The sequence below is a fragment of the Chinchilla lanigera genome, unplaced genomic scaffold (assembly GCF_000276665.1).
Source record: "Chinchilla lanigera isolate Chin_1 unplaced genomic scaffold, ChiLan1.0 scaffold00038, whole genome shotgun sequence".
Lineage (NCBI taxonomy): Eukaryota > Metazoa > Chordata > Mammalia > Rodentia > Chinchillidae > Chinchilla > Chinchilla lanigera.
The window spans coordinates 5,040,207-5,057,822 of NW_004955439.1; the positions used below are offsets into that span (position 1 = coordinate 5,040,207).

The 17,616-nt window shown below is 40.6% G+C and overlaps 1 protein-coding gene across 1 annotated transcript in view; it reads right to left on the reverse strand.

Annotated features, from left to right (window-relative positions):
- Positions 1–904: 904 nt before the first annotated feature.
- Arid1b (AT rich interactive domain 1B (SWI1-like)) overlaps positions 905–17,616 on the reverse strand; it is a gene marked incomplete at its 5' end in the record, with an annotated part of 413,582 nt that continues 396,870 nt past the window's right edge. Inside the window, 5 exon segments of the mRNA XM_013517332.1 lie at positions 905–5,482; positions 7,635–7,765; positions 10,215–10,998; positions 13,324–13,420; positions 16,423–16,573. Of these exon segments, the coding sequence (XP_013372786.1) occupies positions 3,761–5,482; positions 7,635–7,765; positions 10,215–10,998; positions 13,324–13,420; positions 16,423–16,573 (2,885 nt within the window). The 3' untranslated portion in view covers positions 905–3,760.

The window sequence follows — 17,616 nt, forward strand, 5'->3', positions numbered from 1 at the left end:
CCTCACATAGGACTGGGCAGGAGCCAGATGCTTCCAGGGACAGAGGCCTCAGAGCATCTGTAGGGTACATGGTTGAGTCTACAGGCTGCATTGCAGGTACAACTAGAACCACACTGTCTCTTCCTCTACAAAAATGAGTGTTTTCAGTGCATAAATGGTATACTGGGAAGACTAGTTCATTTCTAGAATTGTTTGACCTGAAAGCCTGAATGGAACTGAGTGGAGCCATTGTTCATTGATGACCTTTTAGAGCCCAGACGGAGTTTGGCAATTGTATGTGCACAGCACATCTCTGCTGGAATAATGTGCTACATTGGCAGGTTATATATTGTTACCAGAAATATTTACTAGTTTTAAAAAGCTTGCTGGACCATTAAGTTCAAGTTAACTTCTAAGTTCTTCTGATGTGCTAGGGGCACATGTGGCTGATGCTGCTAGGCTGGGCTCTCCAGTTAAAGCAAACACAACCCAACCAGAAGCAAATGGGGTTTGGCAAATGCAGCTCATTTATGATACTATTTTTTACTTCCTTGTAGATGAACAGACAGGGGAACTGGTACATGCAGTCTGATAGGAAATAAAAAGACTGCCAACAGTTCTGAAATGAACGGATTTCAGGGCAAAGGCTGTCTGCTTTTGTAAGAGGCAGTTAAGAGCTTACAAAGTGTAAGGTACAAGCCCATGCACCCTTCTAAAATGTTTTGTACTACTGTGTAACTAAAAAAATGGCTTAACTGGTCTTTGAACAGGTTGTATTCGTGAATAAGAACTGATTCTATACCTTTAATCAAAACACCAAAAAAGATATTTCTGAGCAGATGCCACCCAATATTTTTTACATAACATTAAAAAAAATTCAGTCAAATACCAACAGATTCCACTTTATAGCACCATTCCAAAATACTAAACTTTCTTCGCACCTTTATTTTTATCTTTTTTTGGGGGGGGTACACATTTAAAGTATGGGCATCCTGTAAATTTCTGAAAAGCCTCATAGAAAAGAAAAACAACTAATTTTTAGGACAAAGCAGTAACTCAGTTTATAGGCAAGATGATCTCAAGCAGGGTGTAACTTCTTCGTGGGCTTCTGTAAGTCTTGATGCTGGAGTGAGTGGAGAAAGGATGCTAGTGTCTTCCTGGAGGAGCCTAGAGACTGCTGTGTCAGTAGGTCCCCATGCTGCGCAGAGGGTGAACTCTGGGCACTGGCTACAGCTCAAAGCATGACACCAAGAGTCTTTTATGAAGACTTTAATCTTCTGGTTGACAAAAGAATTGGGTATTTATAACTTCAGAGTTTGTGTATACCTTTTATACATATTCTGTAAGAGAGAAATTAGAGTAATATTGAATCCCTCTTACAAATCTCCATGTTTTAAGCTTGGAGCAGAAAATCTGTTCTTAGCAAGCAGATTTAAAGTATAATTATAAATTGGTATTTAATACAAATATATATTGCTGTGTTATTATCTAAGACAACTGTTTGATTAAGCAATATGGGAGCTGATAGACAATGAGACTGCTTGCAGGAAAAATTATTTTTTTCTTGTGACACTAGAGAGTCACGTCTTATACTGATTATAACTGCATGTTCCTGTCTAGCTCGTTCACGTATTACTGTGAGCAATGTGAACCAAGATAGTAGGTATGGCAGAGGGTTGGGAATTGTTGAGTACACTGAGATTGGAAGAGGGGTGAGAGAGGTAGAGTCAGAATAAGAAGGGAGTCCACTAACAGCGTAATTATGCAGCAGTTTCAAAGGAATTGATTATTACACAATAACAGTCAATGACCCAGGAAGAGAAAGTTTTAGTTAGAGTTGATGAGTATTAAAAACCTACTGTGCACCAGGTAGGAAGGAATATGAGAATAATATGTCCTGAAATAGAAATAATCACTTTGCACTATGTACACCACATACAATATAACAACTCTTTTTAACATTGCACAATATAAATATTATACATGGTGGAGTAAACTAAATGCAAAATAACTGAGGCACACAGAAGAAACATGGATAGATTGATCTTTGATTAAAATTCAGATGGCATTAGTAAAAGGCAGAATGTTACATTTTCAGGCCAGTAAGCTTTGGAGATCTCACCTCAAGAGGGTGGGCAGCTACCTCCCATTTTTACTGGAAATAAACATATCTCAATGTCCTTAGAGATAATTGCTTTATGCAAAGACTAATTAGCTAAATAATTTGAGAAAATCAAACTGTTGCTCCCCACTCCAAAGTAGGTAACCCTGAAAGGTCATTTCTGACCCTAGGGTTCTATAATGTGAGGATGCTGCTGTATTTCCCTTATTTCTTGTAAATAACTTGGTTACTATGAAAACCACTTTAAGGAAACTAGAACAGTATTCAAGAACACCCATCACAGTGCTTAACAAGATTTAATGTACATTTATTCTTAACATGTGGAACATATAAAGATTTTATACTGAATAAATGATATTCATTAAGCCAGAGGAAAAGGAGGAATTTACATCAAGTTTTTTTCTTTTTTTTAAACTACATTATCTTGAAATACAAATGTGGATTTTCATCACTGAAAAATCTTTGAAGTTGTGTTTCTTCTTTTTAGCTGTATTTTTTCTTTTTTGTCTGTACTAGTAACCATTTTCTAAATCAATCCATATGCAACCATTTCCACACCTTGATTCATGAAGCAAATTGGGATCAGCTGCTCTCCCAAAATAGAGCATGACTTTATACATACAGAAACTTGTACATTACCCTCTTTTTTTTGTTTTTTTTTTTTTGTTTTTTGTTTTTTGTATTTTTCTTTCTTTTTTGGGAGATATGGCCCTAATGAAAAAATATATAAAATAAAAATAAAAAATTATTTAAATCTACTATCACTTCGTAGTTACCACATCATGAAAAAGAAACTAAAAACTTTGTACTAAAAAAAAAAAAAAAAAGAAGAAAAAAAATGAGGGTATGTTTAATGTACAACTTCTATATACATCACAGCCCATAGGCAGTAAAAAAAAATATTTAAAAAATGATTAAAGGAATTGTGAAGAACTGTCATGTGGAGGCCAAACGACAGACAGCAGACACGGTGGTAGTGGTGAGGAAGCAGGTTCTGTTGATCGCTGTCAGGGATGTACTTTCAATCCTAACTTGAAAAAAATTGTTTTTGCTCCTAGCCTAATGTGACCATTTTCCCGTGGAGAAACCAGTATCATTCATAGTTCTGATTACTCACTGACACACCTCCTTGAGCCCCTATCTATCTATCGCTCTAGAAGTTTCTATTGCACAGAGCTTTGGGTGATGGGATAAGTTTTTTCATTCTCTGATGAATAAAAAGCATAGAAAATTGGTAACTTTTCACCTTTTTGCCTCAGTGTGGTGAAATTTTCCCATCTTAGCATCTTTTGCCAAACTTTTTTCTTTAAAGTCAATTCGCTTCCCCAAAATGTAATACAACATGGAAAATAACATTAAAAAGAAAATCCATGAAAAATAAAAAGTGACTTTTGAATGCACTAGACAGCAACTTTGGTTAAAAAAAAAGAAATAGAAAAACCCCAAAAGGATGTACTTATACACACAGACAGCAAATATTAATTTCATAACTGTTCAAATTAATTATTTCTTTAATTCCCAATTGGTAAATAGTGAATGGGGCAGAGGAGCAAAGATTCTCTTTTCCTTCTTCCTACGCTGGATAAACAAGAACAGAAAACAGCCAGTTATATGTGACCCTCTAATCTTCACTCACACATGCTTGCCTTCTCACTTATGTCATAACTGCCCAATCTGAAATAGTACATCACAGATGACAGATGCAACCAGAGAGTTCAGGACAGCTGATATTGAGATATCCAGCAACCGGCCCTCGTGCAAAAGGAATTCTGAGCGGTTCTCGTCCACTCTGGCCATGGCCAGCAAAGCCTTGGCTGCCCTGCACATCATGTCTACGCTAGGTGGTTCCAGAGGCGGGGGCTGCATGTGCATGAGGTTATGCTGGCTCTGCTGGTATTGCGCCATTGTGACCCCGTCCTCTAGGAAGCTTATCAAGTTTCCAATGCTTCCCTTCTGCACAGCTATCGCCCTGGCTGCCAATGCATCTCCCTGGGCAAGGTTCGATAAAAGCGCCATGGACATTTCTCGACAGACTGGGTTTTTGCGATCCCCAACGTACCTAACTAATGTAGCATAGAATTTCTCCTGACGACTAAATGGAGGTGTGGCCAAGATCAGGTCCACATTGTTGTCCTGGATACTGAGTTTACAGAGGGTCTCCAGCACAAGTCTCTGAGGTGACAGGACTGAGTTGGGTCCCACGGTGGGAAACGGGTCCTGCGCCTCCGCAGATGGGCACACCATCCAGTGCAGCAAGCCATCCAGAATTGGCAAGCAGATGCTTTCTGTGTAGGCAGACAAGTCTAGCTGCCCAGAGATGTTGGCCAACGTGACCAGTGTGTTATCCCGCAAGACCTCGAGGCAGTCCCACCACCACTCATCTTTGCTGCAGGCCACCCCCTTGTCCTCGTCCTCCTCTTTCTCATAGGTCTGTGGCGCTCGTTTCCGCTCTGGATGCTCGTGGTGAAGAAGGATCAGCTTCCCCAGGATCAGCACCAAGCCTGGATGTTTGGACATCTCGGCGTCATTACCAGGCACAAAAGATAAGCTCCGCACGATGTTGGACACACAGATGCAGCGCTTAGCCAGTGAGTCCTGCCAGTGTGCAATGGTGCACAGGGGCGTCTCGTCTCGGCTCCTGGGCTCGTCCTCCAGCAGCTTGATGTTCCGGTGACTTTTGGCTTGCTGGATACCAAAGGGGAACTTGCTACTTTCTGTCTGGGGCCCGGGATTTGTGTCTTCAGGCAAGGCCCCTGGCCGAGCAGACAGGACATCGTCAATGGTGGCTATGATGCTTTTCTCTGGCTGCTCTTCAGAATCACCTTTTCCTTCTGACTCTCTCTTTCTACCCGTGGAGTTTGAAGGGGGTGGCGGGCGCCTGCGAGGTGGGATTTCCATCTTGCTTTCAAAGTGAGTCTGGATGTGCTCAGTGGTGTCGCCACCCCCAAGCTGCCAGTGTAGAAGCCCGCTGTTGAACTCTTGCACGCGGCCCAGCTTGTCTGACCGGTCAATGACAAATAAGTTGTTCTTTTTGACAATCTTTATTGGTAGCTTGTCAAACTTACTGGCTTGCTTGGGCTTCTCCTTGGGGTCGGCAGTGGCATCCACAGTGGTGAGAGCAGCAATGCCCTTGGCATCAGTTTCTGTCTTCTCACTGTCTTCCTCCTCCTCCTCCTCCTCTTCCTCCTCATCAAGACACTCAGTGTCTTCTTCCTCCTTCCCAGAATCGTCTGCCAAGGACTGGCTATCTTCTTTCTTCACTGCATTGTGGTCAAGTGCTTTTTGGCTGGGGTCTCCCACTTCATATTCCATAAGAATTCCAAAAATGTCAATCAGGCATTTTCTATAGTACTCTACTAAAAGTTCGAGAAATCCAGACAACTAGAGAGAATAGGAGGAGAAGAACGAGAAAGAACAGGTACAATGTCATGAGATCAGCTATGACTGGGAGGGATAAAAATTCTGAAAGCTATTGGAGCTTTTTGAAATTATTTTCACTCTTTTCTAACTAGGCCATGAGAGGTAAACTGTATCTGTGAGAACAAAATTCTGGAACTTACACCATCAACTCAACAACATGGAGCATGTTTCCTATTTTTGCTCATTTCTTCTTACTCTGCCAACATGAAAATCAACTTCTCATTTCCACATTTCTAATATTATCAATGAGGGAGTGATTTGCTATTTTTTACCTCTCCTTTTTTTTCTGATTTAGCTACCATGCGCTCAGTAGTAGATGAGCAGGAATGTGCATTTTGCAGACTCTTTTACCTTCTAGTACCGTGTCTGAGACTTGCTTGCTCGTATTTTTACAGTTATTATTCTTAGGATTTTATGGTTATTTTTGTCTCAGGTGGCACAGGTTACCCTAATTTATGTCCTCTATATATTTTTTGGAGAAGATAATTTCAGCACTGTGGTAGTTCATAAACACTGAAAATTAGAAACAAATCAATTTAGGCCCTGATAAATGAATTAGAATGTTTCATAAAATGCAGTTTTCCACTTCAGTTGTTCATAGCTTTAGCTGAAACACAAAGGTGTGGGGAGAAAGTCACTGCCTCTGAGAATGAGCTGTTTCCTCTGAGTACACATCTGTGTCAAGGGAAAAGCAGGACATTCCATGCTGTATGGCCCAGGCATACCACCTCCTGCCACATTCAGGGACTGTAGAAAATAAGCAGGTAATGAAAAGAGTTCCTTTATGCCAATATTACGGAAATCAGCCATGCTGCTGTGTCTACTGTTAGGTTTTTGAAGGACTTGCAGTGATCGTTGAGAAGTTGGAGGACCTGAGCACCAAACTTTTTCCAAGCACTTTTGTTTAAGCCCTAAATGTACAGCTTTCTATGCATAAGATTTTTCTTTGAGGAAATGGGAATAAAGGAAATCTTGGTATGAAACTAGGTGACCAGCAAAAGTCCACCTATTCTAAAGATGAATGCTAATTACCCTAGTGAAAGCCAGCTAAAATTTAAAAATATTTACTTTGCATAAATATGTCATCACACACAACATTTACGACTTTACTCATTCACTCTTTATCAACTGAAAGTTGCCTTACTGGGCTACTCTGAGGGCTTAAGCGAGAAGAAAAGCGGGTATGAAAATTCTGGACTTACATTTTAAAAGAAACAAGGAAATCAGATGTGCTAACTTTTCTCACAGAAAGTAGAGTTGTGTATAGGGCAGAACAGTCTTTTCTTATTTTTATTTCTAAATATTTCTTTACATTTTTTGGTTTGCTTTTGAAACAGGTTCTTGCTATACAGTTGAGGCTAGTGTTGAACTCACTGTGGGGCCCAAGATAACCTTGAGCTCATGATGATCCTTCTGCCTCAGCCTCCCAAGTATTGGAAAAGTCCAACTGACTCTCAGCATTTCCCTCATTTCTCCTTTGCTACTTTAGCCATTATTCTAGAAGCTACTGTAAGCCCAACTCTGGACAAAGGGGGATGTTAAACTAATTACAAGTAGTAGGTTTTATAATGACTACTTCAAATAGGAACAGATCTAGAAACAGGTTTGGCCATGAGTTCATAGTTCTTTTAATTGGATGGTAAGGATGGGGGTCATTAAGAGCCTCTCTACTTCTCCAAACTTTAAACATTTTTCCATGTTATACCGTTTCTTATTAATTAAAAGATGTGATGTTTATCTGTAACTAATTGTGTTTCCAACACAGATACAATCATAACTATTTTACATTTAGATTAATTCACACTAGTTTGCTAACATGCATTTTATGTGACAATTTAACTTTGCCATTATCTGTTATACACACATACATGGTCACTCTTTCCTTACAACAAACATGGGTATGCATGTGTACATATAAAGACTGAAGTGAATATCACCCCAGGCTAAATTCTCAAATAGCTACATACTGATTAGTGTTGGTTTACAACAGCTACCATGATTAAAAATGTTAGCTAGTCATTGCCAATTAACTTAGGCGTTAGTTCAAGGATTACACCCTACTTAATTTTCTAATATTCTAATTTGGTCGGTTGTTGGATTGGCACAGGCTCACCTGAGAGAGATTGAAAGTAGCAACAGTGCTGTCGTCATACAGAAGAATGTTGATAGTGTCCAAAGCCCAAGTACTCTCAGCCAGCAGACCTGATTTAAGCGACATCATCACACGCCATGCCTCAGGAGTAACTAAAATGAGAAAGAACAAGGATATCTGTAGTATTAACTCTGTGTATGAAAGAATAGAAAATAACAAAAGAACAAGGAAAAAGGAATAGAAAAATCAATATTTAGATTGACTTTTAAATATTGACTTTTAAATAAATATTGATATTGATTTTTAAATAAATGCTCAGAGTCACATATGACCATCTTCTGACTGTAAATGGAGGCGACAGGTTGTACTAAGCAGCTTTTGTTGTGTAAGATCTTTTTGGTTCGCCAGTTAACCATCAGTCCCAGTGCTTCTAGATGTGGTGGGCATGGTTAAATACAAGCAGTCCTTCTCATCTCAGGTGCATTTCTGTTCTCCTTTTAAATAACTGTGCTAGCCTAAAAGAGGTCTCTACCGCCCCTGCCTTCTCCAGTCACAAGCTTCTCCAGATGACGTCTGATGCAGAAAACAAAAGCAAAACTTCCAAAGTAGCACATCCTCAGGCAAAGTCTTGCTTTTTGAAGGAAGTTTTCTCCTATTTCTGTGCTCTTGCCCTTAGAATATGTTGCTAAGTAAGTACCAGCACTTTTTTCTCTTTTTCTTTTTTTTGGCTTTTTTGAGATAGTTTCAATATGCAGTTTAGGTTGGTCTTAAACTCACTTTGTAGCCCAGGCTGGCCTCAAATTCAGAGCAATCCTCCTGCCTCAGCCTCTCAACTGCTGGGCTTACAGGCTTGTGCCACTATGCCCAGCCTAAGTACTAGCACTTTGACGGTTAGATTTTTCAAGAGCGTGGTCTGAACCAAGGACTGGGAAACAGGCTTTTTTGGGTTATTTTCCTTATTCCTGTTACCAAAGAAAACAAAATGATTAGATAAAAAGTTGCAAGATCTGCACACAATGAGGCTACAGAATGGACTCCCCACACATCTGAGTTTTCAGCAACAGTTGCTCAGAAGCAGGGGTGTGTAGTATGAGCACAGATGGTGCAGAGAATGTTCTCCAGCGGACTCTCATGGCCACTCTAGGTGCAGGAGAGCACTCTCTGGGTGCCTGTAAAAATCTGTCATGGGGGAAGGCCCTGTACAGTCCCTTCAGTATTTTAACTGCTTCTGTTTTTCAGGCTAAGATGGGCACATACTAATTTTCTAATGAAAAAAAAAAAAAAAAAAAAAAGGTTAAACTTTCTTTTTAAAATAAGCAGCATAAATTTCTCTAAGTTGAAGACAATCACTGATATAATAAGCACTAAAATATTTTTTAAAACTTTAATATTTACATATATAAACACAAATATAAATTGTATTTATATATTTTTTGTATAAAAATGGGGATGAATGTTTGCATTTCATTCTCTTCCCCTGCTACCCCAAGATATCAAAAATGCCCAGTATTTTCCCTCTACAGATGCGTATTTAATGTCCAGCAAATAAAAATATCTTTCATCTCACTAATTTAGTATCTTTAATTTTCCAATCACTACAAATTATTTTAAGTCAAGTGATTTTTTTTTTTTGTGGTACTGGGGATTGAAACCAGAGGTTTTGCATGCAACTATATCCTCACCCCTTTTAATATTTTAAAATGTAGAGATAGGGTTTTTGCTAAGTTACTAAACTCTCCAAGTTGGGTTCAATCTTGTGATTCTCCTGTGGATCAGCCCTCCTATGCGTTCCATAGTTTGATGGCCTTATTGGGAGGTGAAGGAGCTCAAGGGAGGGCATGTGGTTAAAGGGACAGGGTCGTGGATGTGTGACCTGAGGATTACAGCTAACTCTTTCCCTCTTCCTCTCTACTGCCTGGCTGCCGTAAGGTAGGCAGCTTCTTGGACTACGCCCTGCCCCATGCTGTTCTGCCTTACCTATGGCCCACAGCAAGGGAACCAACCAGCTGTGGGCTAAAACCTCTGAAACGGTGAGCCAAAACAAAGCTCTCTTTAAGTTGATTTTCTCATGGAATTTGTCACAGCAACAGAAAGTTGATTAACAAGCCTATTTATTTATATCTCATAGCCATGTATCTCTTTTTTTCCCATGAAAATTCACTGTACATTGTCATTAAGTCAGAGTGGCTTGCCTCCAAATTTTCCCACGCCACCCTTAGCTTTACAATGTATCTTTTTAGCACATATTGTAGAGATTAAGTGGCTTGGTTAAGGTCAAATCTTTAAAACCAAACACAGTACATAATCACTGAAGATTCCCTCATCACTCATTTCAAGCTCTAATCTCTCATACAAATAATTTTCACACCTAGCATTACCATTTTAATTCAAGCTCTTCTCTGGCACTGTTTCTTAATTTTGATTAAGAAACCAGTGGCTTCCAACTATGGCTCCTATTTAAAGAGCATCAGGATAATCTGCAATCGTATTAGAATATCGTCCTATTATAGATACTGATAGGAACTACACTAAAACTAAAATTAAAATACTAGATTGCAACTGGAACTCATTTCTAGGACAACAAACCTTTGGAATTCTTACCAATATCTTTTGAGGTAATCTTTCGCCTTTGTTTCAGGACTGGCTGTGATGCTTCCACTGAGCCAGGAGGAAAGGTAATCTCTCTTCTGATGGGGGGTGGTTGAGGGGGTGGCCCAGTGACCTGGGATGTGGGGACAGTGGGCATGACCTTCTGCATCTTCATGGTGGGCAGAAAGGGAGACTTGCTTGGAGACATGCGGTTCTCCAGGGAGCGCTGGAAGGAAGCTGGGCTGGGTGCCCTGGAGATATGGTTTGGCAGTGATGGTGGTGTCTGGTAGGATGACTGAGGTGGGCGTGTGATGGGCTGCATGGAAGCCGAGGACGACATGTAAGGCTGGCGTTGGCTGACATGAGAAGGCCACTGGCTCTCGTGATTTATCCTCTGATCAGGTACCATCATATCATCTGTGCGGCTCATGCCTGGATAAGGGGGTGCCTGTGCGGGGCCACCGGGGCCCTGCCTATTCTGGTAGGGATAAGGCATATCGTTGCGTGCTGCCCACATATTTTGCTGAGGCCCTTCACCGGAAGATGACTGCATTGGGCCCCCCATCATCTGAGGTGGGATTCCATGGGGCTGCATCTGGCCTGGGCCCTGCATCCTCTCCCTATTGTAGGGATATGGGTACTGTCCCTGCATGGGCCTTCGGTCCGGGCCAGAGTAAGAGCTTCCATACTGGTTATACATCTCTTGTTGCTGGTTGCCATACTGCATGTTGTACATGTCTCCCTCATGACGCTTGGCTGGAGGCCCATACATGCCATCCATATGGCGTTTGTAATTCTGAAATTCACATAAAGACAAATCAAACTGATGTGCTCTTACAGGTATAATCATACACACTCAAATTATGCAAAACAGTTATTACCTGGTGGAATGTTCATTTCAAAATGACTATAGGGAGCTCCTATATAACCAGGAGAACTAACCATTTAAGGACTATATCCCAGTATTATATTATGCCCTGCCACATGCTCTGAAGAGGGGTCTGGAGTGTTGCTTTCACTTGTTTGAAATTTTGTTTGGGAAAAATAAAGCGTCCTCTCCTTTGGCTACAGTATTGGAACAGCACAGTGCTAATGATTGCTGCACAGGCAGATACTCGACAGGGGCTTGGGGCTAAACTAAGATGACCCCTAAGGCAGAAGGATCAGCCTTACAGGAGTGCACTGAGGGTTCCAGGGCCAGTTTGAGTGGCTCCTAGGTTAAAAGGATATCTTAGGCCTTACTTACAAAGAGGCCTACCAGCAGGATTCAGCTCCTCAGGCTGGGCTGTGTCACCTGATGTCCATGCTATGGCTCCTATCTTGATGTCCAGCTTGTCTAGCCAGACTCTTCATGAAAGCCTTGCTGTTCCTACCACAGCAGCAGCAGTCATGCAGCTCTCCTCTAAGGGATTCTCTGGGAACTAGGGTTAGTCACAGTGGTGGGACTCTTATCATGGGAGTCAGTGAGATGCTCATATTTTAGTTTTCTTTCACTTTACTTGAAAACTGTTTAAGCTCACTAATTTATATATATATATATATGAATATATACGGTATATATATATGAATATATGTGATAAAGTAGTTATACTACTAATATCTCTTAGTTCATTGAAAAGATTGGTTTGTGCTAATATTGTTTGGACAATTAAATGCTGATATCTTGTACTCTGAGTAACTAATTTAAAGATAACAATATGCAGTGTATTAACCATTATTACTCTCCTATCATACTGTCTTAGAATTTTTTTCTTTAAAATAAAAATTAAAAAAAGATCAGTGGTTTAATAATACCACTTACTATACATATATGCTCCTGAAAAATTTAATAAATGTTTAAAAATTGTTTTTGTGATTTAAAAAAATCCTGAAACAAAATCCTCTTTATTTGTAAGAGGATTGAGATGTTTAGAAACAGCAAAGTCATGTATGTCTGAAAAGCTACAGCATAAAATACAATTTTTAGCATCAGTTTTGAGAGCTTGGGTTTTGTACAAGGTGGGGTTTTGTACAACAGTTTTGCAATGGTTACTGTTAACCAACAAGATCTAATTTACTCAAAATATGTAGTCATTAATACCTGTTCTTGGGGCTGGGGATTTAGCTCAGCGGCAAAAGCGCCTGCCTGGCAAGCGCAAGGTCGTGGGTTCGGTTCCCGGTACCGGAGAAAAACCAAAAAAAAAAAAAAACCTGTTCTTAAAAAAAGTCAACTTCTACTCTTGTATGTAACATTTTAAGTTGTTTTTTCTATATATTCTTTAAAATATGGGTGCTTTCCTTCTCTACAGTGGTTTTTAATACAAAAGTATACATTATCTGTGAGGGATGGGTTACAGGACTCCTGATACCAAATCTAAGGATGCTCAAGTCCCTATGTAAAATAGTATGGGCTTTACATGTAATACTCACATCCTCCCACATTCATTTTAGTGCATTTCTAGATTACTTATAAACCTATGCAGAGTAAATGAATACTATGTAAGTAGCTGTCATCTATACTGTTTAGGGAATTGTGACAAGGCAAAAAATATGTCTATATTTTGAACAGATGCAATTTTTTATGTGTGTGCCTTTTTGAGACAGGGTCTTGCTATGCAGTTCAGGCTGGCCTTGAGCTCACTTTGTAGCCCAGGCTGGCCTCAAACTTGCAACGATTCTCCTGCCTCAGCTCCCAAGTGCTGGGATTACAGGCATGCGCCACCATACCCAGCTCAAATGCAATATTTTTAAAGAAAATTTTCAAATATTTTAACTGTGGTTGGCTGAATCCATGGATGTGGAACCTGTGGATACAGAAGGCTGACTGTGTGTGACACACACGCTTACAATATACTTCACTTTAGCTTGGGCTTGCCATTCACAAGAATGCATGTGTTCAATTTCATACAACATGTTATATAAATTTCAGAATAATATATGCCAAGAACAGTTTTTAATTTGGTAACGTCAATATTCCATGAGTATTTTCTGGAACTAAACATAGCCTGAATGTTCAATAAATGTTAATCGGTTTTGTAATAATTCCTAAAATAAATCCTTCTTCAGAGATAGCACAAATTTGAGTTTAGCTTCTAGGAGAGGAACATACAACCCGGAGCCCCACACCCATGTACCCACTCACCGGCTGCTGTGGATACAGGCCAGGCTGGTGCGCTCCATACGGTGGCTGTCCTGCAGGAGGACCTTGGCCTGGATACTGCTGCCCATAAGGTTCATGCCTAGAACAAGGCATTCAAAGAAAACTTAATTCTCAGAGGATTCCAGGCACACAGGGACATGAACAATCCATTTCTGGAAACTCTACCCCAACGGCTTTGTCTTTTCTTCACCATATGTGGCTCCTTACAGGCACTCCCTGAGAGGCAGCTGCACTGGAACTCCTAGTGAGAGGGATGGGAACACCCTTTGGGAGTGGTGCCAAACTCCTGGGTCGGGCTGTTGGTTAATAGGTGTCAGAGGAATACCGGTTGAACAGGCAGGCACCCTGTGAGCACTTGTCTAAGCCTTTGGCCTCTGCCTTTGAGGCAAAAGCCCCACCTATTTCACTAAAGTTTACTGTACCAAGTGCCACACAACGCTGTCATGTGAGGCACTGATGAAAGCAAGACGCAAAGAGAATCTAGGACTCAAAAGCAGTACTTCTAGAAGTACCAGAACATGGAAAATATTTTTACTTTTTATATTCTCATTATGAATATAAAACATTTAAGTTTTTAAAGGTATATTTCAAAATTAATTCCAATGATGCCGAGTTAGCTAATAATTATATATACACAAGTATATCACAAGTTGCAAAGTTCTGTAACTGAAAAGGCTACAGAATAGGAGCAATGATTTAAGTATGCTCCTACAAAATTTTAACATACAAATGAATAATGTAAACTGGAAAAAAACAAAAGAAAAAAGCAAAGAAAAAGCCAGGCATGGTGGCACACACCCGTAATCCATGCCCTTGGGAGGGTAAGGCAGGAGGATTGCCTTGAGTTTGAGGCCCACCTGGGCTACATAGTAAGTTCAAGGCCAGCCTCAACTACATAATGAGATTCTGTCTCAAAAAAACCAAAATGAAACAAAAGGCAGAAAAAATGAACAATACAACTATTTTTTTCCACTGCTACTATATTGAGAAATTATAAATAGTATTAAAACTACCTTATTTTTGGGCTGGGGAAGTAGTTCAGTGGTAGAGCACCTGCCCAGTATGTGTGAGGCCCTGGTTTGATTCCAGCACTGTGTGCATGCACACATGCACACCCACAGGGAAGTATGTTTTCAAGGGCAACAGACTGGGAATTATGAAAGATAAACTGGTTAATTTAGCAATATGGAATCTTTTAAGAGAGAATAATTGGATTAAATGTATTCCTAATCTGACCAAGTAATAAGAAAGGAAATGAATTTTTAGAATATTATATATAAGACAGACACAGGGGAAATCTTTGCTAACTACCATGATTATTTAGAAGGAAGTTTATAGTTTGGAGGAAAGAAAGAAATACAGTATAATTGGCATGAAAAAATTTTAAGCTGAAGAAGTAACATTTCTCTGAAGACAAAACTTAATGAGGTAAATCTCTCTCTAATGTGGTAGAACCAAAATAGCTTTTAAACCTAGGCCATGCAGTGCTTCAGGAAGCATTCTAGAAGGGACAGAAAAATAGATTTAATTGAGATCCTTTAAGAATACATGTCCCCCCAAAAAAGAGGCAAGATATACTGTATAGAAGTACAAATTCCCTATGATGAATGCTATCACCATGTATATCTAAAATGCAGCAATAAAAAAATATACAAAATATACATATATACAAAACATACACACACACACACACACACACACTTATATATATATATATATATATACACACACACACACACACACACACACATACATCCCAATACAATCGTTTTTCTTTCTCAGGACCAGACAACAGCAAAAATTCAGTAGCTTTTCCTGGACCTTTAGAACCAAACCAAACACCCAGACCGTGGAGGTAGAGACCCAAAAGGCAGATGTGTCCCTGCCTGCACATCAGTGTGGCCATGGTAAAGAAAAGGGCACTTTGCTATGCCTCCATTTTCTTTCCTTTAAAAATCACAAATGTTATACCCAAACTTGCTTTGCGCATTTCCCTTAGTACGGTGGCAGAGAATACACCAATACAGGAAGGGCTACCGTGACAGTGAGTATTAAACTAAGGGCACAGATGAGGGGTCTCCTCACAAATGGAGTCCACCCCATGCCACCAGTGCAGGACGTGGTTTCTGTTGAATTCTCCACATCATCTCAATGATCCTCCCACCTCCTATCTATCTAGAACCAGTCTTGTTGGTCCTGTGGTTGTCCCATCACCTCCATGTCAAGATGGATTCCTTTGGCGAGGCTTTTGCAATTGCTTGGTGGGCCTTCTCAAAGATGCTTATGAAGAGTGAAGTGCACTCTCTTTTCAACAGGGAAGAATGGTGGCAACATTTAAAGATGCAGTCCCTGAAGTCCTTTCCAGGAGACTGAGAGGTGAGTGTGGCTACCACTACAAATATTCCCAAGGGATGCGGGGGAGGGAAGGATCTGTGCTGGAATACCCAGGAATCTGGTAGCTGCCAGAGGAGTCACAACTGTCTGCAGCTTAGTTACCTCATTGTGGTGACAGTGGCTGCCTCACACAGGGAAGTTAGTACTGGTTGCACTGGTGTGGGGTACTGTGGGGCAGATCTGGCTCTTATGTTCTTGGGGAGATGCCTCTCTAGCTGGGCCAGTCCTTGACACGTAATTTATATTCAGAGCACTAGCATGTAAAAACACATGCCGCTGGGTGTGGTGATGCACACCTGCAGTCCCAGCACTCTAGGAGGCTGAGGAAGGAGTATTGCAAGTTTGAGCTCAGGCTGGGCCACTTAGCAAGACCTGTATCAAAATAAAAAATGGCTGGGGCTATTGCTTGGTACAGAGGCTCTAGGTTCAATCCCTAGCACCACATAAAACAGAAGACAAACAACTGAAAAACACAGAACCATCTGGCTGCCTGGGAACAAGGGCCTTCTTCCTGGTCGTGCTGCAGTCACCCACTAAACAGCCTAACTCATCAGATCAGTAGCAATTCTCACAGGTAAGAACGCTGCGTTGCTGCCAGTGGTTCAACCGGCAGGGCTCAGAGATGTGTGTGTGAGGGAAGCATACTTTCTAGCGAATCATCTTACCTTTCTCTCAGAAAATACTCACCTTCGGTCATAACTGGCCCCATAAGGAAACTGCTGCCGCTGCCCCATGCCCAGATTGGACATTGCTCCTGAGGGACTTTGGTTATACATGTCCTGCATGCTGCTGTTGGGCATCTGTCCTTGGGTCATAAAGGGCTCATTACTTCCAGGCACTGCAATATTTGAAATAAAAGGCACAAATTTAAGTATTTTCAAAAGTCAAAGGTACTTTGACTACATTCCTCCTGATAATTTCGGTGTTCTCTGTCCTCAGCTGACCATAATGCCAATGAGAGATCATAAAGCTTGGAGTCAGATGGGTTGGATGAGCAGAATTCTAAGATGGCCCCAAAGACACCCTGCTTACCCCAGTACATATCTTGCATGAGTCCCTTTCCTTGAATGCGGGTGATGGGCTCTGTGGCCTTGTGATTATGGGATGTTATGTGGCAAGAGGGATTTCACAGTAATTAAAGTTACTAATTGGCTGACTTTGATTCAAGGAAATTCAGAGTACTGTATCAAGAGACCTCTTTCATCAGAGTTTACAACTGAGAGATGGGGCTACTTCCAGACCTTCCCCTATTATCCTTGAAGTGACAGCCATGCTATAGAGAGGGCTACAGCAGGAAAGGTGGGGGAGGACAGTCAACAAAAAATAGTCACTTCGACCTACAATTTACCAACAACCTTAACGAGTTTGAAGAGACTTGGAGCCTCAGAGGAACTCTTGGTCTTGGTCAAGACCTTGACTTTTCCATGTAGGCCCTGAGCAGAGGTTCTAGCCAGATGCTGGGAGATATATTCTATCTCTGTTGTCTCCAGCTGTTGAGTTTGTGAGCACCTGTTATGCAGCAATATGGAAACTCATACAGGCCTAAATCTATTTATTACCAATTAGACAAGTCACTAACTTTTAAGTTTACTTTTGTGTATAAAATGAGGTCAGTCATAGCATCTCATGAAGTGACTGTGACAAGACATGAGATTATGAATATAAAGTTAGTCCCTTTTCCTTATAGGAAAAAACTTGAACGCCTCAACATAAATAATCATTCATGGACATACTCCAAAATCTGGATAAAAAATTTTAAGAGTTAAGTATAGCTCAAGGTGGAATAAGATGGACCATTTCTAAAAGAGGATAGAGTGCTGATGAAGTTCTATCTGCAAATTAGCATCAGCTCAGAGCGCCTGAAGGAAAGTGGGTCAAGTC